This window comes from Lontra canadensis, unplaced genomic scaffold, assembly GCF_010015895.1.
Source record: "Lontra canadensis isolate GAN:19392208 unplaced genomic scaffold, GSC_riverotter_1.0 scaffold41, whole genome shotgun sequence".
Taxonomy (NCBI): Eukaryota; Metazoa; Chordata; class Mammalia; order Carnivora; family Mustelidae; genus Lontra; species Lontra canadensis.
In genome coordinates, this window is record NW_022631035.1 from 15,957,766 (window position 1) to 15,978,422 (window position 20,657).

The 20,657-nt window shown below is 36.1% G+C and overlaps 1 protein-coding gene across 1 annotated transcript in view; it reads right to left on the reverse strand.

The window, feature by feature from the left end:
• Positions 1-20,657, reverse strand: part of EFCAB13 (EF-hand calcium binding domain 13) — a 217,963-nt gene that overhangs the window by 20,106 nt on the left and 177,200 nt on the right. The window contains exons 42-44 of the mRNA XM_032871038.1: positions 16,699-16,761; positions 15,902-16,003; positions 12,539-12,643 (exon numbers count right to left, since the gene is read on the reverse strand). Coding sequence (XP_032726929.1) covers positions 12,539-12,643; positions 15,902-16,003; positions 16,699-16,761 — 270 coding nt within the window. The remainder of the gene's footprint in view (positions 1-12,538; positions 12,644-15,901; positions 16,004-16,698; positions 16,762-20,657) is intronic.

The window sequence follows — 20,657 nt, forward strand, 5'->3', positions numbered from 1 at the left end:
TGTAGTTCCTCGAGTACAGATCCTTTACCTCTTTGGTTAGGTTTATTTCAAGTACCTATGGTTCTTGGTGCTATAGTAAGTGGAATTGATTCTCTAATTTCCCCAAAACCACACTGAGATACCACCTTACACCAGCTAGAATGGCCAAAGTTAACAAGACATGGAAACAAGTGTTGGAGAGGATGTGGAGAAAGGGGAACCCTCTTACACTGTTGGTGGGAATGCAAGTTGGTGCAGCCACTTGGAAAGCAGTGTAGAGATTCCTTAAGAAATTAAAATAGAGCTACCCTATGACCCTGCAATTGCACTACTGGGTACTTACCCCAAAGATACAGATGTAATGAAAAGAAGGGCCAACTGTACCCCAATGTTCATAGCAGCAATGGTTGCAATCGCCAAATTGTGGAAAGAGCCAAGATGCCCTTCAACAGATGAATGGATAAAGAAGATATGGTCCATATATACAATGGAGTATTATGCCTCCATCAGAAAGGATGAAACCCAACTTTTGTATCAACATGGATGGGATTGGAAGAGATTATGCTGAGTGAAATAAGTCAAGCAGAGAAAGTCAATTATCATATGGTTTCACTTACTTGTGGAGCATAAGGAATAACACGGAGAACATTGGGAGGTAGAGAGAAGTGAGTTGGGGGAAATTGGAGGGGAAGGTGAAGCATGAGAGACTGTGGGTTTTGCAGGGTTTTGGAGGGGAGAGTGTGACAGGTTGGGTGAGCCAGGTGGTGGGTATTATAGAGGTCACGTATTGCATGTAGTACTCGGTGTGCTGCATAAACAATGAATTTTGGAACACTGAAAAAAAATTTTAAAAAATGAAACCTTTCCATTTGCAACAACATAGATGGAACTAGAGGGTATTATGCTAACTGAAATAAGTCAATCAGAGAAAGAAAATTATCATATGATCTCATTAATATGTGTAATTTGAGAAACAAGGCAGAGGATCATAGTGGAAGAGAGGGAAAAATGAAATAAGACAAAGCCTGAGAGGGAGACAAACCTAAGAGACTCTTAATCTCAGGAAACAAACTGAGGGTTGCTGGAGTGGAGAGGGGTGGAAGGGATGGGGTGGCTGGTTGATGGGACACTGGAAAGGGTATGTGCTATGGTGAGCACCATGAATTGTGTAAGACTGATGAATCAGAGACCTGTACCCCTGAAACAAATAAAACATATGTTAATTAAAAAAGAAAAGGAATGTGAATCTGGCTTCACCCAATCATGTTTAGGGAGGAATTTGGGCTGCAGATAAACACCCAGAAGTGTTCAGCATGTAATGACAGTTGGAAATATGAGTGTGGATAATACTTTCCACTGAGAATTGTAAAAGTTAAAATGATGAATGGGCTTAGGACACAACTATTTGAGGCATACTAATAATAGGGCAATTAGTCATTTTCTTTTCTTTCTTTTCTTTCTTTTCTTTCCTTCCTTCCTTCCTTCCTTCCTTTCTTTCTTTCTTCTTTTTCTTTCTTTCTTTCTCTCTTTCTTTCTTTCCCCTAACCTATAACATTCATTTTGCTCCCTGTAAATCCATTACTGGATCAGAAAGTAGTTATAATAGTTGTGTATGTGCTGTTTATAATCTAAAAGGAAAGAGTTTAATGATATGGGGCTTATAGAAATGAAGGAAAGAATTTGTACTCACATTAAGACTAGTTTCTTCTCTAAGCTTCTGCAAAAATGCTATTTTGATACTAGGTAAAATTAATTGTACATACTTTCCTGTACAAGTACACAAACTTTCCTCTAAGATACACTAGTACTTGGAAGACTAACCAGTAAGCGGCAGATTTTCTGTTACACCTTCAAGTTCCTTTTGTGTGAGCTTGATTGCCAGGCTTTCCAGGACAGTGTCCAGGTTATTCACTTTAACCTTTCCTCCTTAGGAAACATATAGGAATGAAATATGAAAAAAAATGAGTTTAAAATATTAAAAATATATTTTTGCATGTGAATTACTACTTGAATATATATACCATTGCCATTCCTATAATAAAGGCAAAGGAGAAAATATACTTATGTGATTACTTTTCTGTGTGAACTCCCACTTAACATGTCTAAGAGCATTAAATAATCATTAGGAAAATCAGAATTAGTAATTATTCCTTTAAACTTTGAGTAGAAGACTGTAATATAAATAGGTTATGAAGGGATAGGCTACAAGATTTGATTATAACCAATATTAGAAAGAATGGGAATTAGCTTTGATGCTAGGGACCTCATTAATTAATTCATTAATATTATATTGAAACAGAGTGAAGATTATAAGGTAACTTTAAAAACAAGTAGAACCTTAACACTTTTTTGGTGAAATTTGCATAAAATTCATCATTTTAAAGTAAACACTTCAGTGGCATTTAGTACATATTCATGATGTTGTGCAAATTTCACTTCTAGTTCCAAGACATTTTCATCATCCCCAAAGGAGAGCTGAAACATACTAAGTAGTCCCTCCTTACTTCCCTCTCTACCCAGCCCCTGGCAACCGCTAATCTACTTTTTGTTTCTATGGATTTTACTACAATCTTCCTACATAACAAGCTCTCCTTAAACAACTCCCTGAAAATCTGGTAGTCCTTTTCTCTACAACTTGCTTTGTGTGATCATATTTTTGGGGTATGAGTAAGGATTCCCTAGAAAGATGTATTGAGACATTACAGTATAAAATATGATGATGATAGGAGTAACTAAGTAATCTATACATAGGAAGCTAGAAAGGACTTGTAATCTAAGTGATCAGTGTGAATCTTGAAGATTTCTTGTTAGGCTTTTAACTTACCTTTAACGGATTTCACATTATCCAACATTCTATTCTGAAATACGTTTCCGGCAGCTATAGGAAAAAGAACAGTTCATGTCAGAAGGGAAATGGTATGAACGTTCACTTACTTGTTTTATAATTTCAGTAAGACAACTATTTATAATTGAGTGAGGAATGTGTTCTATCTCATTATTAAATTTAAAAAGAAGTTATGGAAAGGAACTGTCTTATTGTGATAAATTTATGTATTTTTTTGGTAACTAGAAGATTGACAGCTGAGGGAAACACTATTATGGTGAAACAATCACTCAGCTTCCTTTTTCCTCTGACTTTCCCCTTTTATTTCTCTTACTGTAGTTTCCTTCTGTATTTTCTTGGGATTTAGGCTGACGAATTACCTGACATTCTGATGGCAATGTTATGGCTGAAGGGTTTGGTAAAATGTAGACTCAATCTAAATGACAAAGCCTTTTTCTACTCCTTTTCAGTAATTTTCAGAAGGGCCTCACCAGGTAAAATTTTTAAACTATTCACACAGGCCACAAAACCAAATTCCCTAGAAAGTTTCTGTGGCTTCTATATAGCTCACCATCAATGGGCAGAGTTTCCCGTAGTTTTTTAAGTTCCTCATCTGTGAGCTCGATCCCCATGCTTTCCAGAACTTTCTCTAGGTCACTGACATGAATCTTTTTTCCTTTGAAAATGCAAGAACATCAATGTCTGAGAATAATCATTTCACGAAATGGTGAAAAATTCATTCTTGCTATAATGCATCTCCCCCATTTGAAGAAATGTGAGGGAAAATGAAACATGCCTAACTACACAGAATTATGGGGAAATCACAAAGTAGAACATAATCCCTTAATATTTACAAAAGGAAGGTCTCTTACTTCTGGGGATAAGTCTGCCCTGTCCAGAACTAATTTGTTTTATAATTGGCCAGCAAATTAAGATAACAGATGGAAAATTTTATATTCAGTTATCATTTATTGTATTTATTATTATGTGATTTGAATAGTATGATTTTCTCTCCATAATGACAATAATTTGATATGATCAAAGCTTTACAATATAATTGTAGGTAATTATACAATGCACAATGTCATGATTCAACAGCTCCACACATTACTTAGGCTCATCATAAGTGTACTCTTAATCCCCTTCACCTGTTTCACCCATTGCCCTTCCCCCTTTTCTCTGGTAACCATCTGTTGGTTATCTATAGATAAGAGTGTTTCTCTAGTTTGTGTCTTTTTTCTTTGTTCATTTGTTTTGTTTCTTAAATTCCACCTATGAGTGAAATCAAATGGTATTTGTCTTTTTCTGACACTTATTTCACTTAGCATTGTACCCTCTAGATCTATTTAAAAGTACTCTCTTATACAAAGATTGAGTGATGTCTGCAAAAGTAGCTGAGCAGGTTGCTCCATGGAACTCTCCCTCCACTGAAACACCAAATGAAAAACAAAAAAAAACAAAAAAAACCAACTATCAGAATCAGCTTGGTCAGAACTCTGAAAGATAGTCAAAGGTTTACATCAACCAAGTGAAAGCTGAATCAAGAAAAAGGCAACTTACAGTAAGAGAGCTTTGTGGCATTTTAACTCTTTTCCCTAAACTATTTTTGATTAGACATGCCTGTCAGTAAAACATTTTCTTTCTTTTTTTGTTTTTTCCTTAAGATTTTATTTATTTACTTGAGAGGGGGAGAGAGATGGTGGAAGAGTGCACAAGCAGGGAGAGATGGAGAAGCAGGCTCCCCCCTGAGCAGGACCCTGGGATCATGACCTGAGCTAAAGGCAGCCGCTTAAGAGACTGAGCCACCCAGGCAACCCTAGTAAAACATTTCCAAGCACAAAAATGGTAATCTCTTATTTACCTGTAAAAGGTTTTATTCCATCCATATGCTTTATCATTTCAACTTTCCCTTGAACTGTAAGAAAATGTAAATCAATTACATACATGACATTCACTTGGAAATGCAAACCGGAAACGCAGTAGCATTCATTGGTTACTGAATTTTATCACACAAGTTCACGGAAAATAATCACTCTACTTATTATAAAAGTGCCTGTTTTAACAACTGCTTTGATTCATTGTCAAATAGCAAAACAAATTTTAAAGGTGTACGATTCAAAAGTCACCATATTTTCATAGGATTTTATTTTTAACTTTAGATATTTGAGAACCAAATATGATTCTGACTAGGCTGAAGAAAACAAAATTTAAAATTGGAATCTATTATTCACCAGTATTTTAATTGGCTTTTTGAAAGTATCACTTTTCCTCAATGATTTTGCTTTCATGTACACTGACCTAGGCAGACCAGTTTATTCTTTTTTTCAAACTAAGTTTTTGAACCTATTCAGGGACTTAAGTTTTTTATTTTTTTTTAAGATTTTATTTATTTATCTGACAGACAGAGATCACAAGTAGGCAGAGAGGCAGGCAGAGAGACAGGGGGGAAGCAGGAAGCAGAGAGCCTGATGCAGGGCTCGATCCCAGGACCACGGGATCATGACCTGAGCCGAAGGCAGAGGCTTCAACCCACTGAGCCACCCAGGCGCCCCATACTTGAGTAAAATATTCATTTTGAGGTTAAATTCCCAACTCTAATGATTTGCATAATTTGTATTGTAAATTATCTCAGATGATTTTGGGGATACAAATTCAGTGAAGAAAAAAAAACCTAAAAAATTGTCACTGTTGGTAAGTTGAAAAATTCCTAATTTTTGTCAAATTTTGAGTGATAAATTATAGTATGTAGTATGTAAAAACCCCTATATCATGAAAAATTCACAAATAAAGGTTCTAGATAACAAATACTGAAGTATTAGAGGTATGTAATGAATTACAGTAGAAGTCATGTAACACTTACAGGTATACATATAACACTCACAGGTATACATATAACAGGTATTAGAACAGAGAACAGGAAAAAAATATGTAAGTTATTTATATGATTGCTAAATCTAAGCTAAATAGAATCTTTCTTCCTCTTCTCCTGGATCTGTTGAGGCAGGACATTCCAAAAGTTATTTCTATAGTAAAACCAGCTAACTAGGTCAGGAAAGCATGAAAATATGCATCAGTTTTATGGGGACACTGGAAATTCTCAGAAACAAAGATGATAACACCTAGTAAATGTATAACTCACTATTTGAGTATATGCTTCCTTGGGTCACATTTCAACTAAATCTTGCCCTCTCCAGTAAATTCACATCTCCATCCTGACAGACACATTCTGAGAAAAGCTTAGCCCTAAATGGGAAGTTCAAGTTCTATCTGTCCCCAGTGATATAACTGGGGCTCTATGCTTGAGCCTTAATTTTTTAGAAAACTTCATTTTAAACTCAATACTGATGGTAACTCCCCAGATGACCAGATCACCAATAGCAGAAATTCTAACTCTGATTTAAAGAAAAAAGGATGAATCATTCAACATGTCCATTTTATTTCATGAATACTTTTTTTAAAGATTATTTATTTATTTATTTGACAGAGAGATAGAGCAAATGTAGGCAGAGCAGCAGGCAGAGGGAGAGGAAGAAGTAGGTTCTCCACTGAGGAGGGAGCCTGATGTGGGGCTCGATCCCAGGACTCCAGGACCCCAGGACAATGACCTGACATGAAGGCAGCTGCATAACCCACTGAGCCATCCATGTGTCCCTATTTCATGAAAACTTTTTTTTATCTAATAATGGTTTTCATTGTTTTTATTGATTTTAAATTATTATTTTTAAATGAGGAGCAGAAATCAAGGGCAATACTAGAAGACAGTTTTAAATAATAGCTATATTTCCCCCATAATTCTGCTTACTTTAGCAATATTTTAAAAATTCCATCATAATCTCAGATAGATAAAAAATAATTTTTTGTTATGAAAACTGGGGTACTACATCTAACTCACTTTTCTTAATGGATATAGATCATTGCAAGCAAAGAAAATAAGACAATGAAAACCATTTATATATTCTTTCTGGTACATTAGCAGTGGTAAAAATTATAGAATAAGTTAAATAAATTAACAAAGCTATACTTTAGGGAACAATGGCAATCATACATAATGAGGGCATTAAATGGATGAGTAAGGTTATAAGATGGTCAGGAAATGTTCCAAACAGATACTTCTTATCCCAACTGTAATATTCTCAGACTAATATTTAACTTTTTATTTAGTTTGAGAATTTTATTAGCCCCCATTCAGAACTTACGAAAATTTACTCAACCTTAAACTGACTCTAGCCCATCAAGGGAGATTAGAACTTTGGGACAGTCCTTGGACCATGGAGTGTGGCTCAGGAATGTGGGGACGTAATGCTGGGCATTCAGGCATTCCACACAGTCAGGCCCAAGTGCTTAATGATCCTTTTCCCTTCCAGGGTATCTAGCAGACTCGGTCCTGTTCATTTGGCATAGGAAATAGGTCCTACACTTCACATTCCTCCTTTATTCTACCTTTTTAAATGTCCTTGAAGATGGTGGGGGTAGGGACAGTAATCCCATTTTAATAATTACCAACTTAGGAAACCTGGCTGACTCAATTGGTAGAGCATATGACTCCTGGTCTTGGGGTGGTGAGTTCAAGGGCTGTCACTGGGCCTAGAGCTTACTCAAAAAAAATTTAAAAATAATTTCCCACTTTGGGCTATGTTCTATAATTTTTAAAAAATTTCCTGTGTTAAAGTTTCTTCTATTTTATGTATCCCATTCCCTTCCTCCCACAGCACTGTCTTTCTCTAATTCTTTACAGGTCTAATAGTGGCCCTGCCCATACTCCAAGCAGAAAAAAAGTTGCTGAAAATGTCAAGGAGCAAAACATGTTTACTTACAGTCTGAGTCATCTTTAATGTTTCCATCTTCTTAATGCCAACTAAGAGTTTTCAGAGATTCTTTTAAAGAAGCCCATACTAACCAATTCAAATATACCTTAAATACTCACCATCAACTGGTAGATCATACGTCAGATCATTAATTTCCTTTTCTGAAAGGTTCATCCCTATATTTTGCAAAGGAGCACCCACTTTATTGACATCAATAATCTCTCCTGTGAAAAAGAAAAGAATATGGGAGAAACTTATTGACTCCAAAATGTGGCCATTGATATTATTTATAGTGCATTATGATAATCAGCCTCATGAGAAAGACCAAGACTCAATAAAGTCCCTTTGTATATATCAAAAGGATCAATAAGGATGTTAGAATTAAAATAGAAATCTTCCCAATCGGGCAATTTTTGAATCATTTATACCAAAGGTTAAATTCAAAATATGGTTGATACTGAGGGTTTGTTTTTGGTTTTTTGTTTGTTTGTTTGTTTTTTCTGAACTCCCAGATTAGATGCTTCAACTCCTGACAAAAATCTGTAATCACGTTCTGTTCCCATTTATGTGGAGGCCTACGTTACTCAGACCAATCTTCCTGCTGGAAACTGAAATCTTGGATAAAATGTAAAAAGCATCTCTTCAAAAGTACTGAAAAGCTAATAAGAGAGTAAGGAATTATTACTGCAAAATCTAATGAAAAGCAAGAACCTAGGGAGGTGAGCTGAACACTGCTGTTGCTTTTGCTCAGATGGTATTTGCTCCATTTGGATTTGAATTGTAATGATGGCCTCATGGAGTGTGGGTGATTCTGTCCAAATGCCCAGCAGAAGCAAGTATTCCCTAGCAATGAGCTTCCATCCTTAGCCTCAAAGCGTTCTTTCAATAACTGTCCAGGGAAAATAGCTCACCATCAAACACAGAATGAAAAATTTACCTGAGAGAGAACAAGCGAAATAATAGGCAGTAGCAACAGGCTCACAAAAACTTCAGATTTGGAAATTATCAGGCACAAATTATAAAACTATTATGCTTAGTATGTTTAAAGCAATGGAAAACAAGCTAGAAAGTATCTGCAGGAAACAGGAAACAATACAAAATTACCCAGTATAGCCGAAAAAGAAAAAAACAATTTAGAAATGGAAAGAAGGGGCAAAGAGGAGGAAGGAGGGAGGAAGGAAACAAGCACCTGCATGGGAACATGAGGTGGATCCTGAACCACATGGAACTCATCTTCCACCTGCTAGTGAGTCTAGGGCTGCAGGCAAGTCCTTGGGGGCAACCATTGGCTTAGTGCCAAGCAGAGGTGCTGTTGCTGTCTTGCTTACCTGAGCTGCTTTGTGGGCAGCTCAGGATGTCTGTGGGGCGCTCTTACTGGTGCACACCTACTGAGGCACATAAGGACGGCATCATCTGCACCCATGAAGGCCCGAGCTAGACCCAAGTGGGCACATCCCCACATGGTCTAATCTTGGCTCAGAATAATGCGGATCTATATTAAATGTGAAAGATTTTTATGTTAAATTTAAATTTGAAAGGATAGTCAATATTTATGTACCAAAGAAAACAAGAAATAATAGTGTGCTATATGTCTTCATATTTATTATATTGGGATTTTTAACCTGGCATGATAGTAAATGTGTACATATGATAAGTTATCTGATAACATAAGTGTTTTCTAAACCCTAAGAAGTCAATCTTCTCACTAGGAAATATGTTACACAGCTAATGGAAGATGGGGAAAAAAAAACAAATGACAAATAACCTACTATTAAAAATCACAAACAAAAAATGTTTCCGTAAAGAATAGCCAGAATAAGGGTAGGAGAATTGTGTGTGTGTGCGCGCGTGCGTCTGCATGCGTATGAAGGCTGGAGAGTGAGGGGTTAGACCTATCAATATTAAAAGATTATAAAGCTGTTATATTCAAAGCAATTCAGAACATGAATAAGGAGACCAGTAGAACAAAATGGAAATTCCCAAAATAGACAAGTGCACATAGAAATCAAGTATATCATTAGGATGGCATCTCAGATTGAAGGGACCGCTGACAGACTTTTAAGTAAATAATTTGGGGCAATTGTAGAGCCATTTTCAGAAAAGGTAAACTAGATCTGTATTTCCTGATGGAAAGCAATGTGAAGTACATGGTATTACTTACAAAGTATTGTCAAAAAATGTAGAAACTAAAAATAAATAAATAAATAAATAAATAAATAAATAAAATGTTGAAATTGAAAATAATTAAGCCCTTTGAGCTGACTCCTAGTTTGTAAGGAATACAGATGACAGACAAATAAGATAGATGAGAAAACAGACACATTTAGTATGTGGGAAATTCTACAAGACATTTGGCAACAGTTTCTTCAAAAAAAATCAATGCCTAAAGAAAAAGAGAGGGTAGATGAACAGCTGTAGATTACATGAGATTCATGTGTCATAACAGATGCTATAATTAAAGATATTTGTTTTTTTATTTGAATAAACTCACTATAAAAATATTTTAGAGATAAGAAGGGAAATTTAAAATTAGACTATATAATGGTATTACAGTTTTGTAAAAAATGGCCTATATTTTTAAGAGATGCATACTGAAGAATGTAGGGACAAAATGAAATGGGATTTGCTTTGAACTATTTCAGTTAGAAAAATTTTTTTAAAAAGAAGCAAATGTAACAAAGCTTCATAATTGTTGAATCTAGGTGATAGGTATATGTGAGTTCATTATATTACTCTTTGTACTTTTGTGTACATTTGGAAATGTTTATTATAGCCAAAAGGTGCAAAGAACCGAATGCCATCAACTGGCTGTGGATAAAATATATCTACATACAACAGAATATATTACTTGGCAACAAAAAGGAATGAAGTTGTACACCCATGTTCATAGCAGCATTATTTGTAATAACTAAAATGTGGAAGCAACTCAAGTATTCACTGATGGATGAATGAATGTATATACATACAGTAGAATATTATTCAGCCTTAAAAAAGGAAACACTGACGTATATTACAGCATGGATGAAACTTGAGGAGATTATACTAAGTGAAATAAACTAATGACAAAAAAATAGATACTACATGGTTCCACTTAGATAAGGTACTCAGAATAGTCAAAACCATCCAGACAGAAAGTAAATAAATGTTTGATAGGGGCTGCAGGTAGGGGAGAATGGGGAGTTTTTGTTTAATGCATATAAAGTTATAATTTTAGAAAATAAAAAAATTTTGGAGATGGATGGTGGTAGTTGTTGCATGGTTGCACAAAAATGTGAATGTACTTAATACAAGTGAACTGTACACTTAACAATGGTTAAGATAACAAATTTTACGTTATGTATCTTTTACCACAATAAGTTGAAAATAAAAGAGAATGGAATGCTGATATGTGCTACAATAGGGATAAACCTGAAAATACTGAAAATACTACACTAAGTGAAAGAAGCTAATCACAAAGATCACATACTATCCCATTTATATGAAATGTCCAGAATAGGTAATTCTATAGAGACAGAAAATAGATTAGTAGTTGTCTAGGGCTTATGGAGTAGTGGGGAAGAATAAAAGGGTGAGAGCTATAGGGTATGGGGTTTCTTTCTGAGGTGATCTGGTACTCACAAAGTCCTTTGAGAACTCTACTGACTATAATGATATTGTAATTAGTCCCAGTAAAGTAAATTATAACCCAAAAGGGACATCCAATGACTCAGACTAGAAGGACATAGGGATAAAATGGGGACAAAGAAGAAATTGGAAGAAGGAAAGAAAACAAGTTTCAGTCTCTAGCTCTGTATTGTATATGAAACTGTCTTCCTACCATGTCATTGAGAATTGAATAGACTATAGTAGGTTACAAGCTTGCCTCAGAACATGGGTTCCTAAATGCAAACAAGGTAACAGTACTTCCTATAATATCAGAAGAAAATTGATTTTGTGTGGGGTAACCATGAGAGCGTATGGTACTAACCACTGGTAAAAGATTATTATAAAGGGTTTAATTAAGTACAAAAGTCAGCAAATATCTGAGGCATCTGTTCATAGTGTACCATTACTACCCAGCATTGCCAGTCTACCTCTCATTTGGAGTAGAAACTCCTTTCATTTATTCCATTCACTAATTAAATATTTATTACGTATCTAATATGTAAAAGATACTTTGTTGGGGGAGGGATAAAGATGCACACTGGAGGATCAGGCATAGTCTCTGCCAAAATAAGCTTGCATTTTATAGAAGGGAAGAGTAGTACTCATTTGTAACACAACGAGTTAAGTTAGAGCAATGTGAGTAACGGTTTCCTCTCAGGCTTTTAGCTTATATTACTAGGGTAATAATGATGGTACAAAAATTGTGAAAGAGTATGAACACAGGATCCAGAGTTTCTCAACTACTGGACATGACATGCCATTGGCATCTTCTTCAGGAACAATTCTTCATAATGTTGAAAAGTCTTACAAATTGCATAGCACTTAGTATCCCTGACACTCAAGGAATTTAATGCTAACAGTGTCCACTCTTACAATCACTTGATAATAATTATTTGTGACAATCAAATATGCCCCCAACATATTTCTAAAGGCCTCATGTGGCTGCTTTGGTCAAATGCCACAATGAAAACTATGAACTCAATTTCTGACAAAATCGATGATGTCTGAGGGGCGGTCATAGAACATAAATTCAAATACACAATTCAATATCTGAGTGAGAAAACTGATCTAAAGATATATAATTATAAAGAAATGAATTTTCAGAATATAGGTATGGTTGGGGGAAAAGAAGTTTTTCTAGAGAGACTTAGGATTAGGAATTAATCCTTCCTGAAGATCTACAAACTATATCCTGAGTGCCAATGTCACTAGTTTTAGAAATTCTCATATGCATGTTCACAAGCATAAACTCCCTTCAAGGCACAGTCATTTCTCAGATACTCACCATTAAGTAGCAGGTTTTCTGTCAGTTTTTCCCATTCCTTTTGTGGGAGCTTAATCCTCATTTCCCCCAGAATGCTGTCCAAATTACTCACATTAACCTTCCCTCCTTAGGAAAACAATAGGGATAGAAAATGAGAGAAATGGAATATTTCCAAAATATTAAAAATACACTTGCCTGTTATTATTAATTTAATTAACCTGTGTTAATGATAAAAAAGAGAAAATATAATTCATACTTTTTATTATCATTTAACATTTTAAATAGGACTATCAAGACTCATCTGTCTTTTCAAATTATGCAGAAAAATTTAATAGGACGTATAGAACTAGAACCTATTTTTCTTTTACCTTATCATAGGACAACTTGAGATTGCAAAACATGCCTAAGGTATAGTTTAGCACCTAGAGGTCTTGGACCACAGACTGCATCATTCCAAACAAGAAGAAACAGTCATTCTCCTTTTTCTGAACTCCCAGGTCATTTCTGCTGAGAAATTGCTGATCCTTTACTTCAGTGTTTGCTGTACAGACCTATATTTGATTTCTCAATTTAATATTTCTTCATTCTATTTCCATTCTCCCTGTCCCCAGCTTTTCTCTTTCCCCTGAATCTTCTCTGGCTTTTTGTAGCCTTTAGAAACCTTAGCATTGCTTCTGATTCACAGTGAAACAAGTTGCTGATATAATAAACTTAGCATAAGGTTTTAGGATAGCATTTATTTCTATTTAGAGACATGTTCTTCTGTGAGTTTTCAAAATGTCTTCTTAGTCCCAAATTAGTAGCTTTAGAGATTCTTTCCATCACTTCATAAATCCAAGACTTCCTGAGTGGCTCGATGTTATATTAAATGCTCAGTGTTAATTTGCATGTTTAGTCTCAAACTTTTAAATTCCTTTTCTCTGAGATTCAACCTCTTTTCCAGAAAAGTGTACAATTTGTCGATATTAATCGTTCCCACCTCCTTAGGAAACGAAAAGGAAGAAGACCAAAATTTAGTGACTCTTAAATGTTACCCAAACTATTAATGTCTATTAATTCTTGATATTTAAAAGATGTTCAATAAGAGTTAGAATAAAATCTCTTCCCTTGATCAGTCCATAGAGTAGAAAGCTTTAAAGGAACCCATGAACTCCTCAGTGAAATACAGGTAGGGGGATAATAAACTTCATACTTTCATCTAATAAGTGTGATTTCTTTTTTTTCTTTTTTTTTTGGTTGACGATACCCAGAGAAATTTTTCTGAGTAAATTTCCTTAACCATCAATAATTTTTTGCTTATTTTTAAAAAGATTTTATTTATTTATTTGAGAGAGAGAGAGAGAACAACAGAGGGGAGAGGCAGAGGCAGAGGGAGAAGCAGGCTCCCCGTTGAGCAGGGAGCCCAATGTGGGGCTCAATCTCAGGACCCTGAGATCATGACCTGAGCCAAAGGCAGATGCTTAACTGCCTGAGCCACCCAGGTCCCCTTACATTTTATTTATTAATCACTCTTCAGACCAGATTTACTGTCTTTTTTGCCACAAATTGTAAACATCCTATAAATAATGGAAGTCCATCCCCCCAAATATAATGTAGGTTGTCCACAAAAGGGCCGATGAATTAAAAGAAGCATAAACGTGCTATCAAAATATTTGAAAGGTGGCAAGTATTAAAATTTATTATCTTATGTCTTTTTTTTTTTATCTTGAAAAACCTTCATTGCACAGCAAAGGAAACCATCAACAAAACATGAAGACAGCCTAAAGAATGGGAGAAGACATCTTTAAATGGTATATGAGTAAGGTGTTAAATAAGCAAGGGGTTAAAATCCAAAATATATAAATAACTCATACAACGAAATACCAAAAAATAAATAAATAATCTAATTTAAAAATGGGCAGAGGACCTGAATACTTTTCCAAAAAAGACATCCAGATGGCCAACAGACATGTGAAAAAATGCTCAGCATCACTCATTGTCAGGGAGATGCAAATCAAAACCAAAATGAGATATCACTTCACAACTATCAGAATGGCTAATATCAAAAAGATAAGAAATTTTAAAAAGATAAGAAATAGTAAGTGTTGGTGAAGTTGAGGAAAAAAGGGAACCTTTGTGTACTATTGGTAGGAATGTATATTGATGCAGCCATTCTAGAAAATAGTAGGGAGGTTCATCAAAAAACTTAAAATACAAGTACTATATGATCTAGTAATTCTACTTCTGGGTATTTATGAGAAAAAAACGAAAACACTAATTTGAAAAGATATACATGCTACTATGTTACTGAAACATTATGTATAATAGCCAAGATATGGAAGCAGGCTAAGTGTCCACTGGTAGACGAATGGATGAAGAAGATGGGGTATATATACATGATGGGATACTACTCAGCCACAAAAAAGAATGAAATCTTGTCATTCATGATAACATGGATGGACCTGGAGGGTATTATGCTAAGTGAACTAAGTGAGACAGAGAAAAACCATATGATTTTGCCTATATGTGGAATCTAAAACCAAAACAAACAAATAACAACAGACTCAGAACAGTGATTGCAAAGTAGAGTTGGGTGGAAGATAGGTGAAACAGGTGAAGAAGATGAAGAGGTACAAGAAAATAAGTCACAGGGATGAAGAGCATAGCATAGGGAATATAGTCAATAATACTGTAATAACTTTGTGTGATGACAGATGATAACTACACTTATCACAGTATTTCAGAATGTGTGTAATTGTTGAGTCGCTATGTTGTATATCTGAAACTAATATTGTATGTCAACTATACTTCAGTTAAAAATAAATAGACTTTAAAAAGGCCTTCATGCCACCCATTAGCCTATTCTGACAGATCTATCAGCTTTAAGAAAGATACAAATCAAAATCTCGCCAAAATGATATGAAGTTTCATTAAGACAACAGAGAAGCCATCATTACACAGAGTCTGATTTAACATCTCCCTAAAGTACAAATGTACTTTCAATAGTTTTTAAAAATACGTGAAATGGAAAAAATAAGGCCACTCTTCATTTATGGGCACTTAGGACAGTTATTGCTGGGCCTCTGTCTAGCAGGCAGAACACTCCCCATTCATTTATTCTTTGTGATTTCTCATTTATTTCCACTTAATACTTTACAATGCCTCCATTTTTCTCTCAATTCTCATTTTAAACTTTAGGACTCACAATGGATTTAAGAATAATCGCCAGCATTTCTCATCCATGGTCATAGGATTCCTGACTAGAGCCAACTGATGCCCAAACTAAAAATGAGATGACACGGCTGGTATATCTTCTTAAGACAAAAAAGTAATGCCTTCTAAAAAAATTTTTTGGACAATCTTTCATTTTCACTTAGGAAATAGAACTGTTATAGAAATACTCACCATCGATTGGCAGATTATTCACCAACACCTCATATTCCTTATCTTTGAGTTCTCTCCCCACGATTCCTGGAACTTTTTTCATGTCATTTATATCAACCTTTCCTTCAAAGCAAAAGAATGAAGACTTCTGTCATTATTGTGAATGATGTCATGATTCCACATAATTAAAAAAATTTTTCTTTGCAGCATTACAGCCAACTGCTGGATGAAAAGAGACTTAACCTAACAAATGGGCCTTTGGGGTTTCAAATAAACTTTCTTGTTAAGTCTAGTATAATCTCCAAATGATAGGCAAGGCAACAGAACATGCAATTATGAGTATAAAGTTTGCAGGAAATTAGAATGATATAGACTGCTGATCTAAATAGCTTTATCAGCACTTTTTTTTGTTAGAATGGTACAGATTGCTGGTCTAAATAATATCATCAGCACCTTTATTGCTGATTTTGAGATTACCTCTAACTTTACCAAAATTTTCCTTCACCGTTTACTGTGTTGAACTGGAATTTAGCTTTCCCACCATAAAAGAAGATATGTTAATTATTGGCAAAGACTCTAGATTATGACTTTGGAAACAAGAAAGAATATTGAAGTTCTATTGCTAAAAGTTCTGATAATCCAATATCTAACTGTAGGCATTTATGCATGCACATTTTTAAAAGAAGTCTAGGGATAGATTTTTAAAGTCCATACAATCACAATGTAGAAAGAGCATTATATTATAACTTAGTGAAAAATAATTTGGTTCTCAGATTTCTACTAGCATCTTACTCTTAGGTGTTTTTCTAAGATGTTACCTGTAATAGCTTTTACTCCATCCATTCCATCTGTTAAGATATTGACACCAAACTTCCCATTTGCTGTTAAAAAAAAAAAAAAGTTTAGTTGGGATCCAGAAAAAGATGGAGCTTTAGAATAAAAACATGAAGTATTTATGCTGTGAAAAAACTCCAGGCAAAGTCCAGTATTTCCACTATTTAATTTGAGTACATTTTCAGTTCTTAATTTTAGGCTTTCTAGGGATTAGTCTGTATTAGTAAAATGGACTCCGAGACTCTAGGAAAGATATTTTGTGCTGTCACACTAGTTCATAAAATCTTAGAGGACAATTCATGTTGTCTGTGTTTTCTCTGGAAACTTTCAGTTCCAGCAGGGACAAAAAGCTCATGCAGGTACCAAGAGTAAAGAAGTAAGGACCAGAATTCTCATCTCATCTCTTTTACTAATGCACTTTCTATTCTTTTTAATCAGTGTCCTGGTGACTAGTTATTAGTCGACCATTGCAGCATAGTTCTTTAATACTCCAAATAATAATTTTTTTCTTATTGTTTTCTGCTTATTTCAGTTCATTTCTTCATTCATCTTTCCACACTCATTAATTATCTATTTATTCATTCATTCGTTCATACATAAAGGGGGACTGATATAAAGGCTCATTCCAAGGAACCACCAAACAGACCAAATAATGACAATTCTTAGGGAATAAGGCTTTGAAAGAGCTCCAGTCCATCACTGTTCTCTCCAGTAGCTTCCAGGCTACTAGTTTTCACTGCAAATACAGAACGTTATTTTTCAATATTATTGTGGAGCTATAAGACAGAGGATGGGAATAGGGCAAGTTAAAACATCACAAAGTGGGGGAGGAGTCAAGATGGCGGAGAAGTAGCAGGCTGAGACTACTTCAGGTAGCGGGAGATCAGCTAGATAGCTTATCTAAAGATTGCAAACACCTATAAATCCAACGGGAGATCGAAGAGAAGAACAGCAATTCTAGAAACAGAAAATCAACCACTTTCTGAAAGGTAGGACTGGCGGAGAAGTGAATCCAAACGACGGGAAGATAGACGGCGGGGGGAGAGGCCGGCTCCCGGCAAGCGGCGGAGCAACGGAGCACAAAATCGGGACTTTTAAAAGTCTGTTCCGCTGAGGGACATCGCTCCAGAGGCTTAACCGGGGTGAAGCCCACGCGGGGTCAGCGTGGCCTCAGGTCCCGCAGGGTCACAGAAGGATCGGGGGTGTCTGAGTGTCGCAGAGCTTACAGGTATTAGAACGGGGAAGCCGGCTACAGAGACAGAGCCAAGGAGTGAGCTCTAAGCTCGGGTTTACCTTGAACTGGTCTCAGGCTCGGTCAGCTCGGAGCACGGCTGGAGGCCAGGGTGACGGGAGCAATTGGGCGCTGTTCTCTGAGGGCGCACTGAGGAGTGGGGCCCCAGACTCTTGGCTCCTCTGGCCGGAGACTGGGAGGCCGCCATCTTCATTCCCGTCCTCCGGAACTCTACGGAAAGCGCTCAGGGAACAAAAGCTCCAGAAAGCAAACCCGAGCGGATTACTCAGCCTGGCCCCTGGTAAGGGCGGTGCAACTCCGCCTGGGGCAAAGACGCTTGAGAATCACTACAACAGGCCCCTCCCCCAGAAGATCAACAAGAAACCCAGCCGGGACCAAGTTCACCTACCAAGGAGTGCAGTTTCAACACCAAGGAGAGCAGCGGAATTCCAGAGGAGGAGAAAGCAAAGCACAGAACTCATGGCTTTCTCCCCATGATTCTTTAGCCTTGCAGTTAATTTAATTTTTTTTCTTTTTCAATTTTTTTTTCTCTTCTTCTCCTAAATTTTTTTAACTTTTACCCTTTTCTTTTTAAACGTTTTTTAACTAGTTTATCTAATATATATATATATTTTAACTCCGTTTTATATTTTTTCATTATTGGTTTTCTTTTTTTGTTTCTTTTTTCTTTTTTTTTTTTTTTTCCTTTCTGAACCTCTTTATATCCCCTCCTCCCCCGCCCCTCATGATTTGGGATCTCTTCTGATTTGGCTAAAGCATATTTTCTTGGGGTTGTTGCCACCCTTTTAGTATTTTACTTGTTCCTTCATATACTCTTATCTGGACAAAATGACAAGGCGGAAAAATTCACCACAAAAAAAAGAACAAGAGGCAGTACCAAAGGCTAGGGACCTAATCAATACAGAAAATTGGTAATATGTCAGATCTAGAGTTCAGAATGACGATTCTCAAGGTTCTAGCCGGGCTCGAAAAAGGCATGGAAGATATTAGAGAAACCCTCTCAGGAGATATAAAAGCCCTTTCTGGAGAAATAAAAGAACTAAAATCTAATCAAGTTGAAATCAAAAAAGCTATTAATGAGGTGCAATAAAAAATGGAGGCTCTCACTGCTAGGATAAATGAGGCAGAAGAAAGAATTAGCGATATAGAAGACCAAATGACAGAGAATAAGGAAGCTGAACAAAAGAGGGACAAACAACTACTGGACCACGAGGGCAGAATTCGAGAGATAAGTGACACCATAAGACGAAACAACATTAGAATAATTGGGATTCCAGAAGAAGAAGAAAGAGAGAGGGGAGCAGAAGGTATATTGGAGAGAATTATTGGAGAGAATTTCCCCAATATGGCAAAGGGAACAAGCATCAAAATCCAGGAGGTTCAGAGAACCCCCCCTCAAAATCAATAAGATTAGGTCCACACCCCGTCACCTAATAGTAAAATTTACCAGTCTTAGCGACAAAGAGAAAAATCCTGAAAGCAGCCCGGGAAAAGAAGTCTGTAACATACAATGGTTAAAATATTAGATTGGCAGCACACTTATACACAGAGACCTGGCAGGCCAGAAAGAGCTGGCATGATATATTCAGAGCACTAAATGAGAAAAACATGCAGCCAAGAATACTATATCCAGCTACGCTATTACTGAAAATAGAAGGAGAGATTAAAAGCTTCCAGGACAAACAAAAACTGAAAGAATTTGCAAACACCAAACCGGCTCTACAGGAAATATTGAAAGGGATCTTCTAAGCAAAGAGAGACCCTAAAAGTAGTAGATCAGAAAGGAACAGAGACATTATGCAGTAACAGTCACCTTGCAAGCAATACAATGGCACTAAACTCATATCTCTCAATATTACCGTGAATGTTAATGGGCTAAATGCCCCAATCAAAAGACACAGGGTATCAGAATGGATAAAAAACAAAACCCATCTATATGTTGCCTACAAGAAACTCATTTTAAACCCGAAGACACCTCCAGATTTAAAGTGAGGGGGTAGAAAACAATTTACCATGCTAATGGACATCAGAAGAAAGCAGGAGTGGCAATCCTTATGTAAGATCAAGTAGATTTTAAGCCAAAGACTATAAGAAGAGATGAGGAAGGACACTATATCATACTCAAAGGATCTGTCCAACAAGAAGATCTAACAATTTTAAATATCTATGCCGCTAATGTGGGAGCAGCCAACTATATAAACCAATTAATAACAAAATCAAAGAAACACATCAACGATAATACAATAATCATAGGGGACTTTAACACTCCCCTCACTGAAATGGACAGATCATCCAAGCAAAAGATCAACAAGGAAATAAAGGCCTTAAATGACACACTGGACCAGATGGGCATCACAGATATATTCAGAACATTTCATCCCAAAGCAACAGAATACACATTCTTCTCTAGTGCACATGGAACATTCTCCAGAATAGATCACATCCTGGGTCACAAAGCAGGTCTCAACCGGTATCAAAAGATTGGGATCATTCCCTGCATATTTTCAGACCACAATGCAGTGAAGCTAGAACTCAATCACAAGAGGAAATTTGGAAAGAACCCAAATACATGGAGACTAAACAGCATCCTTCTAAAGAATGAATGGGTCAACCAGGAAATTAAAGAAGAATTGAAAAAATTTAAGGAAACAAATGATAATGAAAACACAACGGTTCAAAATCTGTGGGACA